Source organism: Calliphora vicina, chromosome 3, assembly GCF_958450345.1.
Source record: "Calliphora vicina chromosome 3, idCalVici1.1, whole genome shotgun sequence".
Classification (NCBI taxonomy): Eukaryota; Metazoa; Arthropoda; class Insecta; order Diptera; family Calliphoridae; genus Calliphora; species Calliphora vicina.
In genome coordinates, this window is record NC_088782.1 from 46,749,853 (window position 1) to 46,773,085 (window position 23,233).

The 23,233-nt window shown below is 30.5% G+C and overlaps 3 protein-coding genes across 3 annotated transcripts; all 3 read right to left on the reverse strand.

The window, feature by feature from the left end:
* Positions 1-5,476: 5,476 nt before the first annotated feature.
* On the reverse strand, positions 5,477-6,991 carry LOC135955438 (odorant receptor 67d-like). Its single transcript, XM_065505789.1, has 5 exons — positions 6,987-6,991; positions 6,596-6,872; positions 6,027-6,541; positions 5,767-5,956; positions 5,477-5,701 (listed from the first exon to the last, which is right to left on the reverse strand). Exons 1-5 carry the CDS (start codon positions 6,989-6,991, stop codon positions 5,477-5,479), a joined length of 1,212 nt encoding a protein of 403 aa, XP_065361861.1.
* Positions 6,992-13,079: 6,088 nt separating this feature from the next.
* Positions 13,080-14,567, reverse strand: LOC135955439 (odorant receptor 67d-like). Its single transcript, XM_065505790.1, has 5 exons — positions 14,563-14,567; positions 14,180-14,456; positions 13,611-14,125; positions 13,367-13,556; positions 13,080-13,304 (listed from the first exon to the last, which is right to left on the reverse strand). Exons 1-5 carry the CDS (start codon positions 14,565-14,567, stop codon positions 13,080-13,082), a joined length of 1,212 nt encoding a protein of 403 aa, XP_065361862.1.
* A 187-nt stretch (positions 14,568-14,754) lies between these two features.
* On the reverse strand, positions 14,755-23,233 carry LOC135955440 (odorant receptor 67d-like). Its single transcript, XM_065505791.1, has 5 exons — positions 23,125-23,233; positions 15,866-16,158; positions 15,295-15,809; positions 15,050-15,239; positions 14,755-14,979 (listed from the first exon to the last, which is right to left on the reverse strand). The coding sequence occupies exons 1-5, from the start codon at positions 23,231-23,233 to the stop codon at positions 14,755-14,757; spliced, it is 1,332 nt and encodes a 443-aa protein (XP_065361863.1).

The following is a 23,233-nucleotide window of genomic DNA, read 5'->3' on the forward strand; positions in this document are numbered from 1 at the left end:
TGTTACCCTTTCAGTTAAGAGCCAAGAAATTCAAAAAGTCGCGTACTTATTGGCCCAACCTATTTGGCTATTGATTAAAAATCTAAGAAATTAAAGTCACCTATTTTTGGACTCGTACAAAATATTGATTTCAAATCTTTCTCGTGTGATCGGAAGGAACGTTTTCTAAACAAAAGAGTTAATTCTAGTGGAATTCGGCTTAAAATTGTTTCCGATATTTCTAAAATTTTAAATCGGAGAACACTATTTTGACAACACATAGCGCCGCTCCTGAAGAGTCTTTGGGTTCCCTCTTTAAACAATAAACTCGAATGCTCCTCTGTCATCCCTGAAGTGTCCTATTTTGACACACCATAGCGCCGCTGCTGAGGGGTCTTTCTCTGCTACCCCTCTGTGAAATTGCATATTAATATGATCAGCCCGTTAGGAATGACAGATTGATTTCCAAATTCTTTTAATTCTGCCCCACGGAGTAGTGCTCATATGTAACAAATTATACATGTAAAATGCATGAAAAAGTGAAACTACTAATTCTTTACATTATTTACATCATGTCAAAAGTATGCAAACATTGTCTAATTTCATTGCAACAGCTTTAAACGTATGAAAAGTTCTTAAATAAGATGAAATTTCAATTGTTTATATTACTAACATTGAGTTTACCTCACGTAAGTAATTGAAAATATTGGACAATTGTTTTGCAATTCTTTATACTTTATTTAGTGATGTAAAATGCTAAGAAAAGCGAACATAATAATTATTTATATCATGTAAACAATATGCTACAAATGTCTAATTTCGATACATATTCTTTACAATACTAGTCAAATTAGTATTAGAACCAGCCAGTCCTACTTGAACCTTTTCTCATTGTACCCATGTCTTGCAGTGATAGCTCTTGATTGTAGACATTATCCAGCTACTGATACATATGTCATATCTCTCGTCTACATCCCGTTGAATTGCCTTGGTTGTTAAGTTATCGACATTTTAGACATTGAGGTTTACACCATGTAAACAATTTAAAATATTAACTTTTTGTTTTTAGTTGTTATATGGTCAGATAAAATGCTTAGAAAAGTTAAATTACTAATTCTTTACATTATTTACATTATGTCAAGAATAAGTAAACAATGTATAATTTCCTTTAAATAGCTCAAACCGGATGAAAAATTCATAAACTAGATGAAATTTCAATTGTTTACATTATTAGCATTGAGTTTACATCATGTAAACAATTGAAAATATTGGACAATTGTTTTTCAGTCATACAAATGCTTGGAAAAGTGAAACTACATTATTTACATCATGTGAACAGTAGGTAAACAACAAATTATAGTTGGAAAAGTGAAAATACTAATTTTATACATTATTTACATCATGTCAACAGTAGGTAAACAACAAATTATACTTTGTCCCTAAGTAATAACTAATTTAAATCGCTATTTACAAGCGTGTTAGGTAAGCATTTTCTATAAATCAGCAGCTAAAAATAATGGGTTAAAATGACAAATGATTATATCGGCATTTTTCTATGTTTGCGTTCTTTAGTAAATATGTTATTCTGCACGTTTTGCATTTATGATACCTGAGGAACTACGTTCTTTAGGATACTTATCGTTTAATGTCAACTTGAAGATAAGTTTTTCTATTTTGAAAATCGGTAAAAAAAAAACTTGATGCAGACGTTCTTTAACACTTGGGAAATAGTCTTGGATTTTCCCTTTCCAAAACTATTTGCATATTTATTTTGAATAAACAGGAAGAATCTCTTAATTAATCATCCTGTAATAATAAACAGCATGCAAAAAAAAACGTGTCTAAATTATATAATTGTGATATCTTCTTCTAATAATTATAAATACATTTCCTAAAGTAAACAAATTATCAGATCCACTGGAATATGATGATGTCACAAGGAGCTATAATAAACAAACAACGCCCTCTATGAATGAGTAGTAAAACGAATTATTAAAATATTTCCAATTTTATGTGATTGAAATCTATTGGAATTGTATACCATCATACATGGCACACTCTAAAAATCAGCGATTGTATAAAGGAGAGAATGAGACGGAGAGAAGAGAGCACGTTACACAGATCCTGCCTGTTGTTACTACCTGACTAAGCATCCTTGTTAAATGTCGAATTTTTTCTATTATTAATGAAATTTTATTATAATACTCTCACTCTGCGCTCGTTATGTAGACTCTGTTTAACTTTCCATTTCAGTTCGTATGTTGTTGCTATTGTTGTATTGGATCCTTAAGGCCTTAAAATAGACTTCCAATGTTTAGTTCTTATTTTCTTTTTTTTCAGTTTTGACTACTTGAGGGTAAAGTTTTGTTGTTGCTGCTTTTGGTATTGCTGTGCGTATGCTTGAAATGTAAAAATATTCAAGCAAAATGTATTGATATGTTGTTGTAGTAGTTGTTGCTTTATCACGAACGTATGAGTTTGGATATCTGTGTCTTTGAATAGTCGAAATATTAGAAAAAAAATGAGGGTTTTATTTATTCCTTATAATACTTTATTTTTTTTATAGCCACACCTTTCAGGGGTGAGTTTTTTTTTCATGTTTTTATATTCAGCCTCTCTGAACTTTATCCTGGGCAAGAGTGTGTGTTTTTTTGGTTGTGTACTTTTATTTTTATTTGTTTGAAAATAATAAAAATAAAAGAACGGTTTTCTTGTTATTTTCTATAATATTTTCCCTAATTTTGTTGTAGAATATGTATTTATGTAGATGAAGGTTTTATTTGAACACATAAATTTAAACGTATAAGTAATTTCGTATACCCTACATTAGGCAAAAATATCACACTGTAAATAAATAACTTTTGAAAATTCAAAAAAGCTCAACTATTTTTGTAAACATAATCTATCGATATTATCTGATACAAAAGTTTGAAAAATTCCTCCAAAAATTTTAGCTTAATCCTTGTAGCACACATTTGGTCATGTTTGTCCAACAATTTGTCTTCTTTTTTTATTTAACTTATTTTGTTTGTATTATTGTTTGTTTATTATAACGTTTATTCTTCATAGATTGGGGTGATTTCATCATTTATTTGATTTATTTTTCAGAAATTTCGTTTGCTTTTTTTCCCTTGCCTACAATATTATAATTTCTTTTATCATAGACATATCTGAATTTAAAGCAAATCTACTTCTTTATGAAAAATGTCAAAAACTTCAAAAGAAACAAAATGAAAAAAACAAGCTAAAATGCATGAAAATGGAAAAAATGTTCACATGAGTGAATTTGAAATATTTAAACGGACTGTATAAGATGATAACTTTTTTTTTTAATTTTTCTCGTTTTATAATGTTATTTGTTTATTTTGCAGATATGAATCTTTTGTGTTATTTAAGATATTTTGCAATAAAATAAAATATTTCTACATAAGACTGAACTAGAACTGAACTAGAACTGAACTAGAACTGAACTAGAACTGAACTAGAACTGAACTAGAACTGAACTAGAACTGAACTAGAACTGAACTAGAACTGAACTAGAACTGAACTAGAACTGAACTAGAACTGAACTAGAACTGAACTAGAACTGAACTAGAACTGAACTAGAACTGAACTAGAACTGAACTAGAACTGAACTAGAACTGAACTAGAACTGAACTAGAACTGAACTAGAACTGAACTAGAACTGAACTAGAACTGAACTAGAACTGAACTAGAACTGAACTAGAACTGAACTAGAACTGAACTAGAACTGAACTAGAACTGAACTAGAACTGAACTAGAACTGAACTAGAACTGAACTAGAACTGAACTAGAACTGAACTAGAACTGAACTAGAACTGAACTAGAACTGAACTAGAACTGAACTAGAACTGAACTAGAACTGAACTAGAACTGAACTAGAACTGAACTAGAACTGAACTAGAACTGAACTAGAACTGAACTAGAACTGAACTAGAACTGAACTAGAACTGAACTAGAACTGAACTAGAACTGAACTAGAACTGAACTAGAACTGAACTAGAACTGAACTAGAACTGAACTAGAACTGAACTAGAACTGAACTAGAACTGAACTAGAACTGAACTAGAACTGAACTAGAACTGAACTAGAACTGAACTAGAACTGAACTAGAACTGAACTAGAACTGAACTAGAACTGAACTAGAACTGAACTAGAACTGAACTAGAACTGAACTAGAACTGAACTAGAACTGAACTAGAACTGAACTAGAACTGAACTAGAACTGAACTAGAACTGAACTAGAACTGAACTAGAACTGAACTAGAACTGAACTAGAACTGAACTAGAACTGAACTAGAACTGAACTAGAACTGAACTAGAACTGAACTAGAACTGAACTAGAACTGAACTAGAACTGAACTAGAACTGAACTAGAACTGAACTAGAACTGAACTAGAACTGAACTAGAACTGAACTAGAACTGAACTAGAACTGAACTAGAACTGAACTAGAACTGAACTAGAACTGAACTAGAACTGAACTAGAACTGAACTAGAACTGAACTAGAACTGAACTAGAACTGAACTAGAACTGAACTAGAACTGAACTAGAACTGAACTAGAACTGAACTAGAACTGAACTAGAACTGAACTAGAACTGAACTAGAACTGAACTAGAACTGAACTAGAACTGAACTAGAACTGAACTAGAACTGAACTAGAACTGAACTAGAACTGAACTAGAACTGAACTAGAACTGAACTAGAACTGAACTAGAACTGAACTAGAACTGAACTAGAACTGAACTAGAACTGAACTAGAACTGAACTAGAACTGAACTAGAACTGAACTAGAACTGAACTAGAACTGAACTAGAACTGAACTAGAACTGAACTAGAACTGAACTAGAACTGAACTAGAACTGAACTAGAACTGAACTAGAACTGAACTAGAACTGAACTAGAACTGAACTAGAACTGAACTAGAACTGAACTAGAACTGAACTAGAACTGAACTAGAACTGAACTAGAACTGAACTAGAACTGAACTAGAACTGAACTAGAACTGAACTAGAACTGAACTAGAACTGAACTAGAACTGAACTAGAACTGAACTAGAACTGAACTAGAACTGAACTAGAACTGAACTAGAACTGAACTAGAACTGAACTAGAACTGAACTAGAACTGAACTAGAACTGAACTAGAACTGAACTAGAACTGAACTAGAACTGAACTAGAACTGAACTAGAACTGAACTAGAACTGAACTAGAACTGAACTAGAACTGAACTAGAACTGAACTAGAACTGAACTAGAACTGAACTAGAACTGAACTAGAACTGAACTAGAACTGAACTAGAACTGAACTAGAACTGAACTAGAACTGAACTAGAACTGAACTAGAACTGAACTAGAACTGAACTAGAACTGAACTAGAACTGAACTAGAACTGAACTAAAACTGAACTAGAACAGGACATTTTAATGCTATTTTAAGTACAACCTACGAAATTATTTAATTAAGAGTAAATCGCTTTAGATATCATCCATTTCCAAGAAATTCACCAGCATCATCATATAACTATAAATAGCTTTTGTCAATTGCAGAGCCGTATTCATAGATAAGGGCATCATGTGACCTATGGTCAATGTTTTTGGTTTTTGGGCCTTTCTTAACATCAAGATAATTAATTTTTGTTCTGGCACAGACAGTTCATACCACAAACAATCGCAATAAATTATATTGATTACTTCGTCATTCTGTAATTTAAAAGGATCAAAAGCAATACTCGAACATTTATTTATATTAAAAGGCATATACTTACAGATATTTCCACCAAATTACCAAGTCCACAATATGCATACAACATTATTATGCTGTATAGCAAATAGGCAAAGGCTGCTGGCCAACTGTGAATGACAATGCAAAAAATGGTGCAGCAAATGCTCACCACCGAAGTTAAAATTTGAACAAATATAACATCATAATAGACTTCTTCAACTTGTTGAACGAATCTGATTGAATGTTATTATTATTACATATTATTACTTAAGTACTACAAAACTGTCTTCATTATTTACTTACTTATTGTAATTTTTATGCCATTCAACAATTTCCTTTAACAAAGGCATTGTTTTCTTTGGGTTGCGAGCCTTAAGAGCCACCTGATTCAATTTCTCACATTTAATCTTTATAATATCCTTCAACAAGGGTATATTTATGATGTATATAAAAATAAACATGTCGCTCGCAAAATTTCCAAAAGCTCCCAAACAGATAAGGAAAACATGGAAAACATTATGCAGAACATAGCCAAACTGAGTTGATGGATCTATGCCGGGCAATAAGAATTGCATAACAAACATTTTCTCATTATACAAAATGCCATAAAGCAGGGGATACAAAACGATGACTGACGCAAGACTTATATAGATCCACATGACAGTTTTTAACAGTTTGGAGGCCAAATCTGTACGATATCGTAGAATCATTAGATAGCTCTTATCATTTTGATACTCCTTATAAATATTGTCCAGTTTCTGAAGCATAGAAATCATAACCAAACGACGAGAAATGCTCGAAAGCAATTTGCTATAACCCTGCAAATAAATCTTTGAAAAGCAGCACCTCATTCAATTAAAATGCTCACCCACTTGCACTGCACTTCCCGCTAAACTGAGGGCCTGTAAAAGAACTTTCCAATCTCCATCAACCACCATTCCCATGTAAATGGTATAAATTGTGCAGCCAAAAAAGGCATTAATCGCAAAAAGCACGGCCCATGTATATAAGGACATTTTGTAGTTCAGGTCTAAAACATCCGCACCACACAAAGCGGACATCAATCTTGTGATTTTCATTATTTTCTTAAAACGATCTACACAATTCTTAGCCATAACATTAAGCTGTATGTATTGGGAAATGCTCAAACTGTACTAAACAAGTTTTAACCTTTAATGAAATGTTTTGTAACGTCTTGAAATATGTAAAATGTAAAACACCGTTAGAAAATATCAGATTAAATTTAATAAAAATCATACTCACATCATGTTGCTCCTGTTTAACTAGAACTAAACTAAAAGTGAACAGAACTAGAACAAAACTAGAACTGAACTAGAACAGAACTAGAATAGTATGATTTTAAAAAAAATTTTAATTTTTACCAGTGTACTTAGAATTTCTTAATTGTTTGACAATGCAAACATTAAATGATTCTTCTTTGACATGGCACTTATATTACTTACAATGTATTAAGTTAACACAATTATAAATGAAAATGTGTGCAGCTTTATGACAGTAATAATTTTATTAAAAATTTATATACAGCAAAATATTCTTGCAATATTTTTCTCTCAAGAATATAGACATTTAAATGCGTAATTGTTTTACGAAGATATGTATGTGTCAATATTCATATGTTTCAACACGTGTTTTCATTTCGATTTTAAAATTTTCTAAATTATTAATCTTCTGCATAAAGAAGATCCTACAAGATTGAATTTGTTGTCAAAAGTAAGAATGTTTAAATTTCAAAGAAGGATGGTGATAATTCTCTTTAACAGTTTTAGGTTCTTTCATTGAATCGAGTCTTGTACAATCCAAATTATTCGTATATTTAATCAGATGAAGATTAAATTTTGTTTTTGTGTTTTTTTATTTCACATTTCCACCATTTTATTCCAGCATTTTTTATTTTCAAATACCGAAAAACAGGGGAAATGTGTTCCAAAAACTGAGTTTTTTTGTACAAAAGTGCCTGCCTTTGTAATTATTTAGGAAACATAAACGGTTATACAAATATGGAGCTCTTTCATGAATCGGTGCTTTAGCTTTTTTAAAATTTTTTACTCAAACCGAATTTTTGTTTTTAAAATTGGCCATTTTTGGATAGGCGTAGATGGTGCTATGTCCGCTTAAGTGATCCAAATTTTATTTTACACGCTTTCGCATTAAGTTATTTTCCCGAATCATATACAAATTGTATATAGACCCAAAGAAAATTGTTTTCTACAAATGAAAATATATACATTAGAGTGACAGCCGATTTTTTTTTAGATTTCAAAGAGTGCCGGGTGGACTATTGTGACACTAGGCCTAAAAGTTAAGTGCTGAAAATTTTAGCCAAATCAGACAACGATTTCTGGACGAGCATCGAGGTCAAAGTTCAGATATATGCTAAATTTTACTATTTATATGGAATAAATAGGTAAATCTCTTTAACTTTCTACATTCATATCGTTGTAATGAGATATAAATGACAAAATTTGGTTAAAAAATGGTAAAGTTATTACAAATTCGCCAGACCATTAACGTGTCTCAGGCCACTTCAACAAGAAATTTAGGGAAAAAAATTAACATATTTCGAGAAAAATTAAAATAAAAGCTAATTTTTATTTAAAATATTACCCTATTTACATGTGTATGAGTTTTTGTCTTGGTAGGATACCGTTAACCTATTCTTAGGTATGAACAAAAAAATAAGTTTTTTTTAACGGCTGTTTCGAATCTCCATTTTCAAATTTTTAAAAATTTTGTTAAACAAATTTCAGAATTTTTTGATCATCACATTGGGATTTATTGAGATCATAATAGGGAATTAAAATATGAAAAAAATATGTCAATACCTGTTACAGTTTTTCTGTACCTGCGATTTAAATTTTGCGATTTTCAAGAAAAACTATTTTTTTGTCCATATTTTGGCGAATGAGCCCAATTTTTTTACTGTTAAACATTTTAAGTAAAATCTATTCATAATATTATAGCCCTGGTAATTTAAAATATAGTCTGAAAGCTTTACTAAAATCGGATAACGTTAACCTTTAAATCGTGAAGGTCAAAAGTAAAATTTTTCAATATTTGGAATTTCTAATGAAAATATAGCAAAATGTTATATATTTTGGGACGATTTTAATGAAACTTGAGGAAAATATAACATAAAGTCCAGAATTTAAAATAACAGCACAAAAATGGAAATTAACCCTTAGCCGCACTTGTGGTCCAAATGACCCTCAACTGACCCCAAGTGCAAAAGCTTTATTGGACATTTTATGATTTTTACACATATATGAAGGTTAACCGGTTTTTTCAATGTCGGTTAACCGACAAACCAGTTTTTTAAAAAAGGCCAATTTTCGGTTAACCGACAAACCGGTTTTTTAAAAAGTCGGTTTTTTATAAACACTACTTAGGACCATAGAACAAACGCATAGAACGGAAGGAGAGAGTAAAATATTACTCTCTTCTCACACATACGGGTGATACAAAAACAAAATACATGTAATGTAATACATTCTCATGAATTATGTTTCTGACAACAGACTTAGGTTTTTGGCTCTCAGTTACCTATCTACTTGTCGTCTATGCTTAGGACCTTTAGATTGATATTTTAGTAAAATTAAATAATTTTATAAAATTTTGGGACTTCATTTACCTTAAAAACTAAAAAAAAATTCGTTAAGAATTAGTGTGCTGAATTGCCAATAATTGAAAAATTCACAGAAATTTATTGTTGGGGGATAGGCTAGTTCCTATGCGCATTTCATTGGTAGCTTAGGCCAGATCATCAGGAAACCTTTTCCCAAAAGGCTTACAAATAAAACACTAGAATGAATGAGAATCAAGACTAAAAACTGGCAATTTTCTTTATTTTGATTTTCTTGCGAAAACAATAAAGCAATTTGTTTTATTTTTGTTTTGTTTCTTCTTTACCCACTTACAAACTACAGTTTGAGTTGAAAAGAAACCAACCAATTGTAGTAGGGAATGTAAGAAAAGATAAACTCACTGTTTATTGTTGGTGTTTTGTTTAAGCTTTGACATTTTTACAAATAAAGCTTGAGTGTCTGTAATTCTCATTTACTCTAGTGTTTTATTTGTATTTTCTAAAGCCTTTTGGGAAAAGGTTTCCTGATGATCTGGCCTAAGCAACCAGTGAAATGCGCATAGGAACTAGCTTATCCCCCAACAATAAATTTCAGTGAATTTATCAATTATTGGGAATTCAGCACACTAAGTCTTAAGAAAAAAATTAATTTTGTATTCCCGTATTACTTTTTGAAAAAAATTTTCATATGGCGTTTTTTCGTGGATCGGTGCTTTGCCTTTTTAGAATTTTTTGCTCAAACCGAAATTTTTTTTTTTAATTGGCCAAGTTTGGATAGGACTGGGGTGTGATATGTCCGCTTAAGTGAGCCAAATTTTCCTTTACACGCTTTCTCATTAAGTTATCTTTTAGCCTTTTTTGGGAAAAAACGTAAAAAATACTGCCCTTTTTACAAGTTCCAACTTTGGATGCGTATAACTTTTTATAGGGAAGAGATAACTGTTTATTTTATTTAGAATTTTATCGCCAATATAGCTGATTTTTTAAAAATTAATTTCGACCCTCCGTAGGCCCGCCATATCTAAAAAAACCATAAAAAGATGGAGCAAAATTAAAAAAAATAAATCAATAAACCTGAATATCTCTTCAGCTAATAGATATAATCCACTTTTGTAAGCGTATTTGTAGATCTTCTCAAGGACTATTTATATTCAAAATTTCAGCTCATTCGGATCATAAATGGATTTTTGGCGATTGTTTTAAAAATTTTTAGACCCGTGGTGACCAATTTTGAGGGCCTACGTACTGGCCCCCATTAGAGGTAGGAAGCTGAACAATGTGAATGTGAAATTTCGTAACAATACCCCTAATACTTCCCAAGATACCGAATTATTTCCAAAAAAAAAAAAAATTTCTAAACCACTGTGCATGGCTATAGCTATATATTAAGCCTTATCATGTAAAGCGTATTCGTTTTACAACAACGACAGTTTCGTTCTAGATTAAAGAAATTATTAAACCTGTTTCATTAATCTAGTACGAAACTGTCGTTGTTGAAAAACGCCTACGCCTTATATGATAAGGCTGAAAGGCATTTGAAAATTAAAATTTTTGATTTTTTACCAACCTTGGACTGCTTTTTTGCTAATAACGGATCCAAACACTTTTGAAACAAATTTATTAATAACACTATACAACACCAAAAAAAATTACGAGGTCCGACAAATAAATTTTGATAGAGGAGACAAAAAAAAGTCACGTGTATCGGCGTTTTGAAAGTTTACATCTGAATTTCATTTGAGGATAATATTTTTGCGGAACATTTTAACCCCATAAATCCCTGCTGTCATGGTGTTTTTTGCTCATTTGTAAAATAAGGACAAAAAAGACCCATGCTTTGAGGATTTATAGGGTTAACATATTCTACAAAAATATTCTCCGTAAGATTTTACATAACTTTGCTGAAGATTAACAATAAGAATGTGCCAGAATTGGGAAACTTTAACCCCCCTCAAATGAAATTCAGATGTAAACTTTCTAAATGCCCATACACGTTTCTATTTTTTTTTGTCTCCTCTATCAAAATTGTTTGGTATTGTTAAGTGTTATTAGTCTGTACAAATATCTCTTTCATTTCAGTATAGTCTCATTGGTGATTATGTCAAGATATCTTATATGTATTGCAAAGATGTTTTAAATTATGTTACTTTAGGTTAGTTCTGAAATCTTTGAAAAATTCAATTTACAATGTGTGCACACACTAGATATTCCAAAGAACTTTAAAAAAAAAATTAAACCCAATAAAAGGGTACTGAAATATTTAGAAAACAACTTCACATTTTAAATAATTTTCTTCATGTTTTAAATTGTACGAAATATGTTTCTTTTGAACATGAAAATAAAATATTTTTGCAAAATTTATTTTACAGAGCAATCCGAATACGTATTTCCTGAATAATGTGCATGCTCTATATCCCGATAAAGATCCCAGCAGTAATCTACCATCATATGGTGGTACCGTCTTCCTTGATATCGTTCCTACATACTCGTGTATGTTGTTGAAATCATTCACTTTGCTCCTCACTAACAGTGTATTTGCTTCATAGCCATTGTGTTATTGATTATAAATTTTATATATAAACCCAATTAATTTGGATGGACAATATCTCTAAAATATTGGTAGAAAATAACTTAAGTTATATTCGTTATCACCGGATAAAAATATATAAGGATCTGTTATTTTGACTTTAAAAAATTTACAAAAAAAAGTTTTAAGCTGTGAAAAAAGTAGAAATAAATCAGTAACTTCTAACGGATAGCCCATGGCTATATAGGAGATGTTTATAACTTTAAGTTTTGAATTTGGGACAAAAAACATTGCTATAGCTATATATTATCTCTAATATTTTACGAAATTTGAAAATTAAAATTTTAGACTTTTTACCAACCTTGGACTGCTTTTTTGCTAATAACAGATCCAAACACTTTTTTTTGAATTAGCAACAAATTTATTAATAATCGTAAGAAAGAATTGTTTAAAAACCTCTACTGGTTTTTAACAATTCTTAGACAAAAATACTTACATACATTAATTTTAAATTGTACAGAAAAATATAAATAATAGGGTGGGTAGATTTTTTCACTAAAAATTGTATAGCAGAAACGCATTCTACGGAAAATTCTAAGAAATTTTCCTCAAGAAACCATAGGTCTAAAATCAAATCCAATGATATTTCAGTATATATGGTTTCTTTATTTATGGTTTCTTGGGGTAAATTTCATAGAATATTCTGCAGATTGCTTTTCTGCTATACGATTTTTTACATTTTGATTGTCCATACAAATCGACCCAGCCTAAAAAATAATCTATTTACATTTGTCTGAAAGACAACATCTCGGGAAATATTCTAAAAGCAAAATAATATCAAAATTCGTATTATTGCATAATGCAAAACCTTCCGAATTGGACCTATTTTTGATGTAAATTTCAAATTTAGACAACATTTTCTCTAATGACATAGCAGCTTTCAAAAAGTTAAGACCAGTTTTGTATGTCACAATATGTTCTTCAATATTGTCTTTTTTACTTTTTAGATTTGGATCGAAGGTTTCTATAAAGTGTAAAATTTTATTAAAAACGATTCATAACCAAAATTTTTATTGCATTTTAAAAATTAAAATAAAAATTATGTTAACTTTCAGAAATATTAGTGCATGAGACCGGCGACAGCATTGATCAAAGTCAAATTTGCATCACCATTGGCGGGTTAAAAATAAAACTAAAGCACTACCAAATGATTTATTTATAGATCAGTTTAGATATCATCCGTTTCCAAGAAATTCAACAGCACCATCATATAACTATAAATAGCTTTTGTTAACTGCAGAGCCGTACTCATAGATAAGGGCATCATGTGACCTATGGTCAATGTTAGAGGTTTTTGGGCCTTTCTTAACATCAAGATAATTAATTTTTGTTCTGGCACAGACAGTTCATACCACAAACAATCGCAATAAATTATATTGATTACTTCGTCATTCTGTAATTTGTATATACATATTTATAGGATTTTTTTACTTATATTATAAGGAATAAACTTACAGATATTTCCACCAAATTACCAAGTCCACAATATGCATACAACATTATTATGCTGTACAGCAAATAGACAAACGCGGCTGGCCAACTGTGAATGACAATGGAAAAAATGGTGCAGCAAATGCTCACCACCGAAGTTAAAACTTGAACAAATATTACAGCATAATAGACTTCTTCGACTTGTTGAACGAATCTACTTGAATATTATGGATTATTTACTGCAAAACTATCTTCATTATTTACTCACGTATTATAATTCTGATGCCATTCAACAATTTCCTTTAACAGAGGCATCGTCTTCTTTGGATTGCGTGCCTTAAGAGCCACCTGATTCAATTTCTCACATTTAAGCTTTAAAATATCTTTCAACAAGGGTATATTTATGATGTATATAAAAATATACATGTCACTTGCAAAATTTCCAAAACCTCCCAAAATCATAAGACAAACATGAACAACATTATGCAGAGCATAACCAAATTGAGTTGATGGATCTATGCCGGGCAATAAAAATTGCATTACAAATCCTTTCTCATTATACAACAAGCCATAAATCAGAGGATATACGACGATGAAGGACACAGTAATTATATAGATCCACATGACAGTTTTTAACAGTTTGAAGGCCAAATCAGTACGATATCGTAGAATCATTAGATAGCTCTTATCATTTTGATACTCCTTATAAATATTGTCCAGTTTCTGAAGCATAGAAATCATAACCAAACGACGATAAATGCTCGAAAGCAATTTGCTATAACCCTGCAAATAAATCTTTGAAAAGCAGAACCTCATTCAATTAAAATGCTCACCCACTTGCACTGCACTTCCCGCTAAACTGAGGGCCTGTAAAAGAACTTTCCAATCTCCATCAACCACCATTCCCATGTAAATGGTATAAATTGTGCAGCCAAAAAAGGCATTAACGGCAAAAATGACGAGCCATGTTAACAGGTTCATTTTGTAGTTTGCTCTTATTACATCCGCACCACACAAAGCGGACATTATTCTGGTGACGTTTATGATTTTATTAAAACGATCTACACAATTGTTAGCCATAACTTTAAGCTGTATGTATTGGGAAATGCACAAACTGTACTAAACGAGTTTAAACCTTCAATAAAATGTTTTGTAACGTCTTGAAATAAAATGTAAAACACCGTTAGAAAATATTGGATTAAATTAAAAATTATACTCACATCATGTTGCTCGTATTAAACTAAAACTAAACTAAAAGTGATCTTGAAATTAACTAGAACCGAACTTGTGTTATTAATTAATTGAACTAAAACTCTAGATTGTGCTACGACTTTAATAAATTGATGTCATCATATAAGCATTAACAGAAAACTAAAGCACTACAAAATGTATGTAATTGATTATAGATCAGTTTAGATATCATCCGTTTCCAAGAAATTCAACAGCACCATCATATAACTATAAATAGCTTTTGTCAACTGTAGAGCCGTATTCATAGATAAGGGCATGATTTGACCTATGGTCAATGTTAGTGGTTTTTGGGCCTTTCGTATCATCAAGAGAATTAATTTTTGCTCCGGCACAGACAGTTCATACCACAAACAATCGCAATAAATGATATCGATTACTTCATCATTCTTAAATTTACATATAATATATGTTAACACATATGTATGTATATATAGAATCAGATGCTGATATACTTACAGATATCTCCACCAAATTACCAAGTGCACAGTATGCATACATCATTACTACGCTGTACAGCAAATACGCAAAAGCAGCTGGCCAACTGCGAATGACAATGGAAAAAAGGGTGCAACAAATGCTCACCACCGAAGTAAAAACCTGAACAAATATCACACCATAATACACTTCTTCGACTTGTTGTGCGAATCTACTTGAATATTATAGATTATTTACTGCAAAACTACTTTCATTTATTAACTTACGTATTATAATTCTGATGCCATTCCACAATTTCCTTTACGACAGGCATCGTCTTCGTTGGATCCCGTGCCTTAAGAGCAATTCGATTCAATTTCTCACATTTAATCCTCAAAATATCCTTCAACAAGGGTATATTTATTATGAATATAAAAATATACATGTCACTCGCAAAATTTCCAAAAGCTCCCAAACAAATAAGAATAACATGGAACACATTATGCAGAACATAGCCGAAATGAGTTAATGGATCTATGCCGGGCAATAAAAATTGCATTACAAACACTTTCTTATTATACAACATGCTATAAATCAAAGGATATACAATAATAGTAGACGCAGGAATTACATAGATCCACAAGACAATTTTCAACATTTTGGTGGCCAAGTCAGTGCGATAACGTAAAGTCTCTAGATAGTCTTTATCTTTTTGATACTCTAGATATATATTGTCCAGCTTTTTATTCATAGAACTGATAACCAAACGCCGATAAATACACAAAATTAATTTACTATAACCCTGCAAATAAATCTTTATTGACGGAAGTCCCTTGCAATTAAAATATATTTACACACTTGCACTGCACTTCCGACTAAACTGAGCGTTTGTAAAACAACTTTCCAATCTTTGTCCACAACCAGTCCAACATAAATTGTATAAATTGTGCAGACAAAAAAAGCATTAATGGCTAAAATTACGGTCCATGTTAAAATGTTCATTTTGTAGTTTGGGTCCACTACATCCGCACCAACCAAAGCTGCCATTGTTCTTGTGATACCCACGATTTTATTATAACGATCAAAGCAACTTTTAGCCATGACTTTCAACTGAATTGATGAATGCAAAACTTGTACTAATTCAGTTTGAACTATTAACAATATGTTTTATAGTTTCTTAAGATGCTAAATGTATTTACATGTGAGAAAATATTATGGTAAATTTAACATCAGATGAACTAGAACAGAACTAGAACAGAACTAGAACAGAACTAGAACAGAACTAGAACAGAACTAGAACAGAACTAGAACAGAACTAGAACAGAACTAGAACAGAACTAGAACAGAACTAGAACAGAACTAGAACTAGAACAGAACTAGAACAGAACTAGAACAGAACTAGAACAGAACTAGAACAGAACTAGAACAGAACTAGAACAGAACTAGAACAGAACTAGAACAGAACTAGAACAGAACTAGAACAGAACTAGAACAGAACTAGAACAGAACTAGAACAGAACTAGAACAGAACTAGAACAGAACTAGAACTAGAACAGAACTAGAACAGAACTAGAACAGAACTAGAACAGAACTAGAACAGAACTAGAACAGAACTAGAACAGAACTAGAACAGAACTAGAACAGAACTAGAACAGAACTAGAACAGAACTAGAACAGAACTAGAACAGAACTAGAACAGAACTAGAACAGAACTAGAACAGAACTAGAACAGAACTAGAACAGAACTAGAACAGAACTAGAACAGAACTAGAACAGAACTAGAACAGAACTAGAACAGAACTAGAACAGAACTAGAACAGAACTAGAACAGAACTAGAACAGAACTAGAACAGAACTAGAACAGAACTAGAACAGAACTAGAACAGAACTAGAACAGAACTAGTGTGATTTTTAATAAATATTAATTTTTTACCAGTGTACTTAGGAACTTTTTAATTGTCTGAAAATGCGAACATTAAATGATTCTTCTTCGACATGGCACTTATATTACAATGTATTAGTTTAACACAATTATAAATGAAAATGTGTGCAGCCTTATAACGGTAATAAAGTTATTAAACATTTATATATTATGAAACTTTGTTGCAATATTTTACTCTCAAGAATATAGATATTTAAATGCGTAATTAATTTTCGAATACTTACATACATACATTTGTAAATATTCATTTGTTTCAACACGTGTTTTCATTTTGATTTTTATATATATATGTATGTTAAATGAGCAGAAAGAAGATCCTATAGGATTGAATTTTTTGTCAAATGTGAGAATGTTTAATTTTCAAAGAAGGATGATGATAATTTCCCTTAACAGTTGTAAGTTTTTTCACTGAATCGCTTTTTGCACAATTCAAATTATTTCTATATTTAATCAGATGAAGAAGATTTTTATTTCTTTTTTTACCACTTTATTCAGTATTTAGTAGGGTATTCAATTCATCGGGTTTCTGATTTAATCGGTTAATCGAGCAAATAATTAATCGAGGTTTAGATTTAATCGGTTAATAATCGGTTAATTTCAAATTATTCGATTAACCCAATAAATTTCCATTTTAAATTGAAAAGAAAAAAATGAATTTTGTGTAGCATTTTGTTAATAAAAAGAACAAAAACATAAAAAACAAACAAAACATAACATTTCAACAAAACAATAAATAAACATGTGAGTTTTTTTAGGATTTTAGGGAGATCTTCTGAAATAATCTTTTTAAAAAAAGCATATAATTTAAATGATTTCTTTTTAAACGATTTTATTTAGTTTTAATAAAACTTGACTTGAAAGAACTCGAAAGTAAGGCATGATAAAGAATATCCAATTTTGAATACTTTAATAGTTTCTTTAAGTTGTGATAAAAGACTCGTTTCAGTAATGTCTTCAGTTTCGTCTATTATCAAATCGTCCTCCGACTCATTAGGACAAAGGGGACATTTCCAATTTCTTAGTGTCAGTTTTCGTACTATACTCCAGAAAACTATTGCTAGAAGGGAATGTTTACGAGTTAAGAAATAAAATTTGTGTCTTTAAAACTATATTTCTATATGAAGTGCAAAAAATAAATTTATTTATTTCAAGTCTAGAGAACAATATATTCCTTTCAGACTAATACTAAAAATTTCGGTTAATCGGTTAATCGGTTAATCGACACAAATTAATCGGTTTATTTGTTATTTGAAAATCGTCAATTTTCAATTAATCGAACAGTTAACCGACCAAAATTAATCGGTTAACCGATTAACGGTTAATACCCTAGTATTTAGTGATATTTTGTGGTACGTATTTGGAAAAGATTGTTGATCAGAGATGGAAAATGAAAAATGTGTGTGGTATCAAAATAATATTCAAATTGTTCCTTTTCTAGAGTACTAAAATAAAACATTTATATTTAATAATTTATTTTCATACTAGCTTGACCCGGTGCGCTTCGCTACCCCTGTCGTAGTGAAATAAAAAAATATGAAAGGATTCTATGCAAAAATAAATGAATATAATTAATACCGGAATTTCTTGTCTGTGTATGTAGAAATCTTGATTATTTTCTTAAAATATTCGATTTCAGTGATATAAAATCAATTTAGAAGGACTCTACATATAACAGTTGTTTAGATATTTGATACCACAGTTACAAATGATCTGATACCACACATTTGTAACTGTGGTAACGAAATAAATCCTTCAAAGTTTTACGACTTTCTCTAATAAAGTTCATCAGATATTCGATAACATGTCCAGTTCCATGTCCACTATTAATAACCCCCCCGTTTTCATATAAAAAAATGTTTCGGAGAAAGTTTGAAGAATCATGCAAGTTTAGTTACTCAGATATTCAAAATTGACTAAGTACCTTGTATGGAAGTATCCATACCCACTGTTCCTATTCCAGCCATATTTAACTAAACTCCTTACAGTGATGAGAAATTAATTCACACAAAGTTTCAATACTTTTACCGTTACTATTCTCCAAATATACTAAATTAATTTTTTACTTTCAAGTGGTCGAATTCCGTCCATTTTCAGACAATTTATGTAAAGTTTGATGAATATTGTAATTATGGTTTTCAAGTTGTTTTATCCTTACCTTTTTGGTTAAACCGTATGCAGTGATAAGAAATTGATTTGTATAAAGTTTGAAGACTCACAATTATAGTTCTGCAGATATTCGAAAATACTTGCATGGGAGGGTCCTCGGCCACTAAATTAATTTTCAGCCGGACTATGTAAAACTATAAGTGAGATATTCGGACAATGTTTGATGTATATCGTAATTATAGTGCTCTAAATGTTTAGAAATAACTATTTTCTTTGTATGTAAGGTGACTCACCCCAGTTTCGATCCATCCTAATTTTCTTTGAACTTCATGCAGTGATAAGAAATTGAAGAACTATAATTTTGCAATTATAGTTCTTCAGATGTTGGTAATAAACAATTTACATTGTATGGGAGTTGCCACGCCCACTAATTCAATACAGACATGTATATGCCACGCCCATTTTAAGGCAAGCCGTGCACAATGGTATCAAAGTAAATCCCGCGAAGTTTTGTGACTTTCACAATGTTAGTTCACTATTAACTTTGTATGAAAGGTCGCGCGCCCACTTAAAATTTCAAAATAAAAATAGTCTATTGATCGTTTCAAATATATAGGAATATAGGGTAAAAATATCAAGAGGGGCGGACAAGTGTTTTTGGTTCGTATAAGGTACAAACAAACAGACATAAATCTGGATAAACACAAAATTCCTAATTTTACCCGTTTTTACCCTGACTTCCAAAATGCTAGTTGCTTTGTATTTGAACAAAGTATATTGTTTAATAATGCCGGCATACAAAATGCTTACTGTGTATACTATTTCAAAATGCATTATGTTCATTTCATATCGTAAATGTAAACAAAGTATATAGTTGCATTGTTTAGGAAGTTTAAATATGTACATAATTAAAATACCGTAGGAGAACTGCATATAAACTTTGCATTGATACATTTTGGAAGTCAGCCGTACTTTCTAAATACATATTTTTGTGACTATAGTGAGCTAAATTAAACATGTTTTCTTTTTAAACAATTATTAAATTTTTAACAACTAAAGGTACCTATTTATCCCGTTTTCCCCTTTTTATCCCTTTATGGCCCAAGTTGTGAAAAAGGATATAGCCTGTTCAATCATATTGAAGCTAGTTTTAGATATTAAATAGAAAACCTGCATGAGGAATAGAAAGTCTATGTTAGCTATAAAATAATCTATTAATTTAAAGTTTATGTGTGACATTAGTGTGGCCCTTAATAAACGAAAGTTGGATTTTGGCCAATCTTACCCCCAGTTTGGTGAACATTAGTAAAAAAATCATCCTGAAAAAATTTTAGATAAATCGGTTGGGGTTAAGACGTACCTCAAGCCCTATGAAGTTTTGAGATGCATTTACAAGGGGAAAAAATGCATTTTTTCAGTTTTTGTAAAAAGTTTGCCATTAAAAAATTACTTTTGCAATTGTCGTTCTAATTAGATATAAAAGATAAAAATTATTTAAAAAATGTTAAAGTTATTAAAAATTCGCCAGGCCATTAACGTGTCTCTGGCAACTAGAACAAGAAAGGTAGGAACAAAATTAACATATTTGGATAAATATTAAACTAAAAGCTCATTTTTACTTAAAATATATCCATATTTACTTGTATATGAGTTTTTGTCTTCGTAGGCTACCGTTAATTTTTTTAACTACAGTTTCAAAACTCCATTTTCAAATTTTTAAAAATTTTGTTAAACAAATTTCAGAATTTTTTGATCATCTCATTGGGATTTATTAAGAATATAATAGGGAATAAAAATGTGAAAAAATTATGAAAATGTCTCTTATAGTTTTTCCGTACCTGCGATTTAAATTTTGAAATTTTGGAGAAAAACCAATTCTTTGGAAATTTTTAGGCGAATGAGCTATTTCCCTACTCTTATGAATTTTAAGCAAAACTTATTCAGAATATTATAGTCCAGATAATTCTAAATATACTCTGGAACTTTTAATAAAATCGGAAAACGTTAACCCTTAAATCGTGAAGGTCAAAGGTCAAATTTTTCAATATTTGGAATTTTTCATGGAGAGATAGCGAAATATTATATACTTTTGGGCCGATTTTGATAAAACTTAAGAAAAATATAACATAAACTCTAGGGTTTATAATAACAGCACAAGAATGGAAATTAACGCTTAATGGCACTTGGGATTAAAATGACCCCAAACTTTTAAAATCATAATTTTTTTATAGTTTTAGAAGTTTGGGGTCATTTTAACACCAAGTGCATTTTAATTTTTCTGCTGTTTTAGTAAATACTAGGCTTTGTGTTATATTTTTGTAAAATTTCATCAAAATCGGCCCAAAAATATACAACATTTCGAACATTTCGAAATCTTTCCAAGAGAAATTCCAAATATTGAAAAATTTGACCTTTGACCTTCACGATTTAAGGGTTAACGTTTTCCGATTTTATTAAAAGTTCCAGAGTATATTTAGAATTATCTGGACTATAATATTCTGAATAAGTTTTGCTTAAAATTTATAAGAGCAAGGTAATAGAGCTCATTCGCCTAAAAATTATTGGTTTTTATAATTGGTTTTTCTCGAAAATTTCAAAATTTAAATCGCAGGTACGGAAAAACTATAAGAGACATTTTCATAATTTTTTCACATTTTTATTCCCTATTATATTCTTAATAAATCCCAATGAGATGATCAAAAAATTCTGAAATTTGTTTAACAAAATTTTTAAAAATTTTAAAATGGAGTTTTGAAACTGTAGTTAAAAAAACTTATTTTTTTGTTCATACCTAAGAATAGGTTAAAGGTATCCTACCAAGACAAAAACTCATATACAAGTAAATATGGACACATTTTAAGTAAAAATGAGCTTTAATTTTAATATTTATCAAAATATGTTAATTTTGTTCCTACCTTTCTTATTCTAGTTGCCTGATACACGTTAATGGCCTGGCGAATTTTTAATAACTTCAACATTTTTTGACCAATTTCTGTTTTTTAAGTCTCATTAGAAGACAATTACGTAAACATTTCGATTTAGTAATTTTTTAATGGCAAACTTTTTACAAAAACTGAAAAAAATGCATTTTTTCCCCTTGTAAATGCATCTCAAAACTTCAGAGGGCTTGAGGTACGTCTTATCCCCAACCGATTTACCTAAAATCCAACTTTCGTTTACTAAGGGCCACCCTAGTGTGACATATGATTATGCAAGTTAATGTAGACGAATGCACGATCAGGTCATCGACTGTTACATGGAAATGCACGCTGTAATTTTGATTGTGTGTTTTATGGGTATCATAAAATACACAATTTATTACCAGAATGTTTTCTGATTAGACTTTCCACATGCATTGTTTTATAGTTGATAAATATTTTATGTTAGTTTGTAAGAGATCAAATATTATATAAGTAAGTGATTTTGTAAATAAAATTTAGGACCCTTTCTGGTCCAAGTATTGAAAAAAGAAATAGCCTATTGACACTTCTAAGTAACGATCTATTTACGTGCCAAATTTCAATAAAATCGGTTCAGCCATTTAGGCGTGATGCTCAAACAAACCAACAAACTTACAAAGCCATTTATATATTTATATAGATATGGATTTATATGGATTAGCAAGGCTTTGTGTTGCAAATTATCTGTGAAAATAATGGTATATGGAATATTTTCTATAGAACATACTGATATAACTACTAAAGATTTTCTTTTGAAAATTCTGTTATACTGAAGATTTTCTATAGAAAATACTGTTTGTTATACACATGATTTTCTATAAAAAACAGTAAGCTACAGGAATTTGTAAATTACTGTTTATACATAAAATACTGTAAATTGTTTGAGAGTTTCAAATGACTCTCGGGCATACCATGGTAATTTTCATTATAAAACAATATCAAAAAACTACGATCGTGATGTTATTTGATGAGCATTACTTTGAGTAAAAAGTAAATTCGCATACACACGTGATTATAGCCAGAAATGGAACCCGCCTTTAGGACTCAAATCTGTTTATTTCCATTGTATAAATAATTTGTCTCTATATCTTTTAAGTTTCAAAGATTACCAAAACCTACGGTGAATATGTTTGATATCCTTAAATGTCGCCATTGTTGCTGCTGCTGTTGTCTCTGCTGATGATGACGATGATGATGATGATGAAGTGAGTTTGTCAT

Coding starts and splice junctions, on each gene's coding strand:
- LOC135955438 (XM_065505789.1), bottom strand. Junction 6,542..6,595: donor TAGCGGGAAGTGCAGTGCAA/GTGGGTGAGCAT, acceptor ATTTATTTGCAG/GGTTATAGCAAATTGCTTTC. Junction 5,957..6,026: donor TGGCATAAAAATTACAATAA/GTAAGTAAATAA, acceptor ACATTCAATCAG/ATTCGTTCAACAAGTTGAAG.
- LOC135955439 (XM_065505790.1), bottom strand. Junction 13,557..13,610: donor TGGCATCAGAATTATAATAC/GTGAGTAAATAA, acceptor ATATTCAAGTAG/ATTCGTTCAACAAGTCGAAG. Junction 13,305..13,366: donor GTAATTTGGTGGAAATATCT/GTAAGTTTATTC, acceptor TACAAATTACAG/AATGACGAAGTAATCAATAT.
- LOC135955440 (XM_065505791.1), bottom strand. CDS start 23,233: ATGACAAACTCACTTCATCATCATCATCATCGTCATCATCAGCAGAGA. Junction 15,810..15,865: donor TAGTCGGAAGTGCAGTGCAA/GTGTGTAAATAT, acceptor ATTTATTTGCAG/GGTTATAGTAAATTAATTTT. Junction 14,980..15,049: donor GTAATTTGGTGGAGATATCT/GTAAGTATATCA, acceptor TGTAAATTTAAG/AATGATGAAGTAATCGATAT.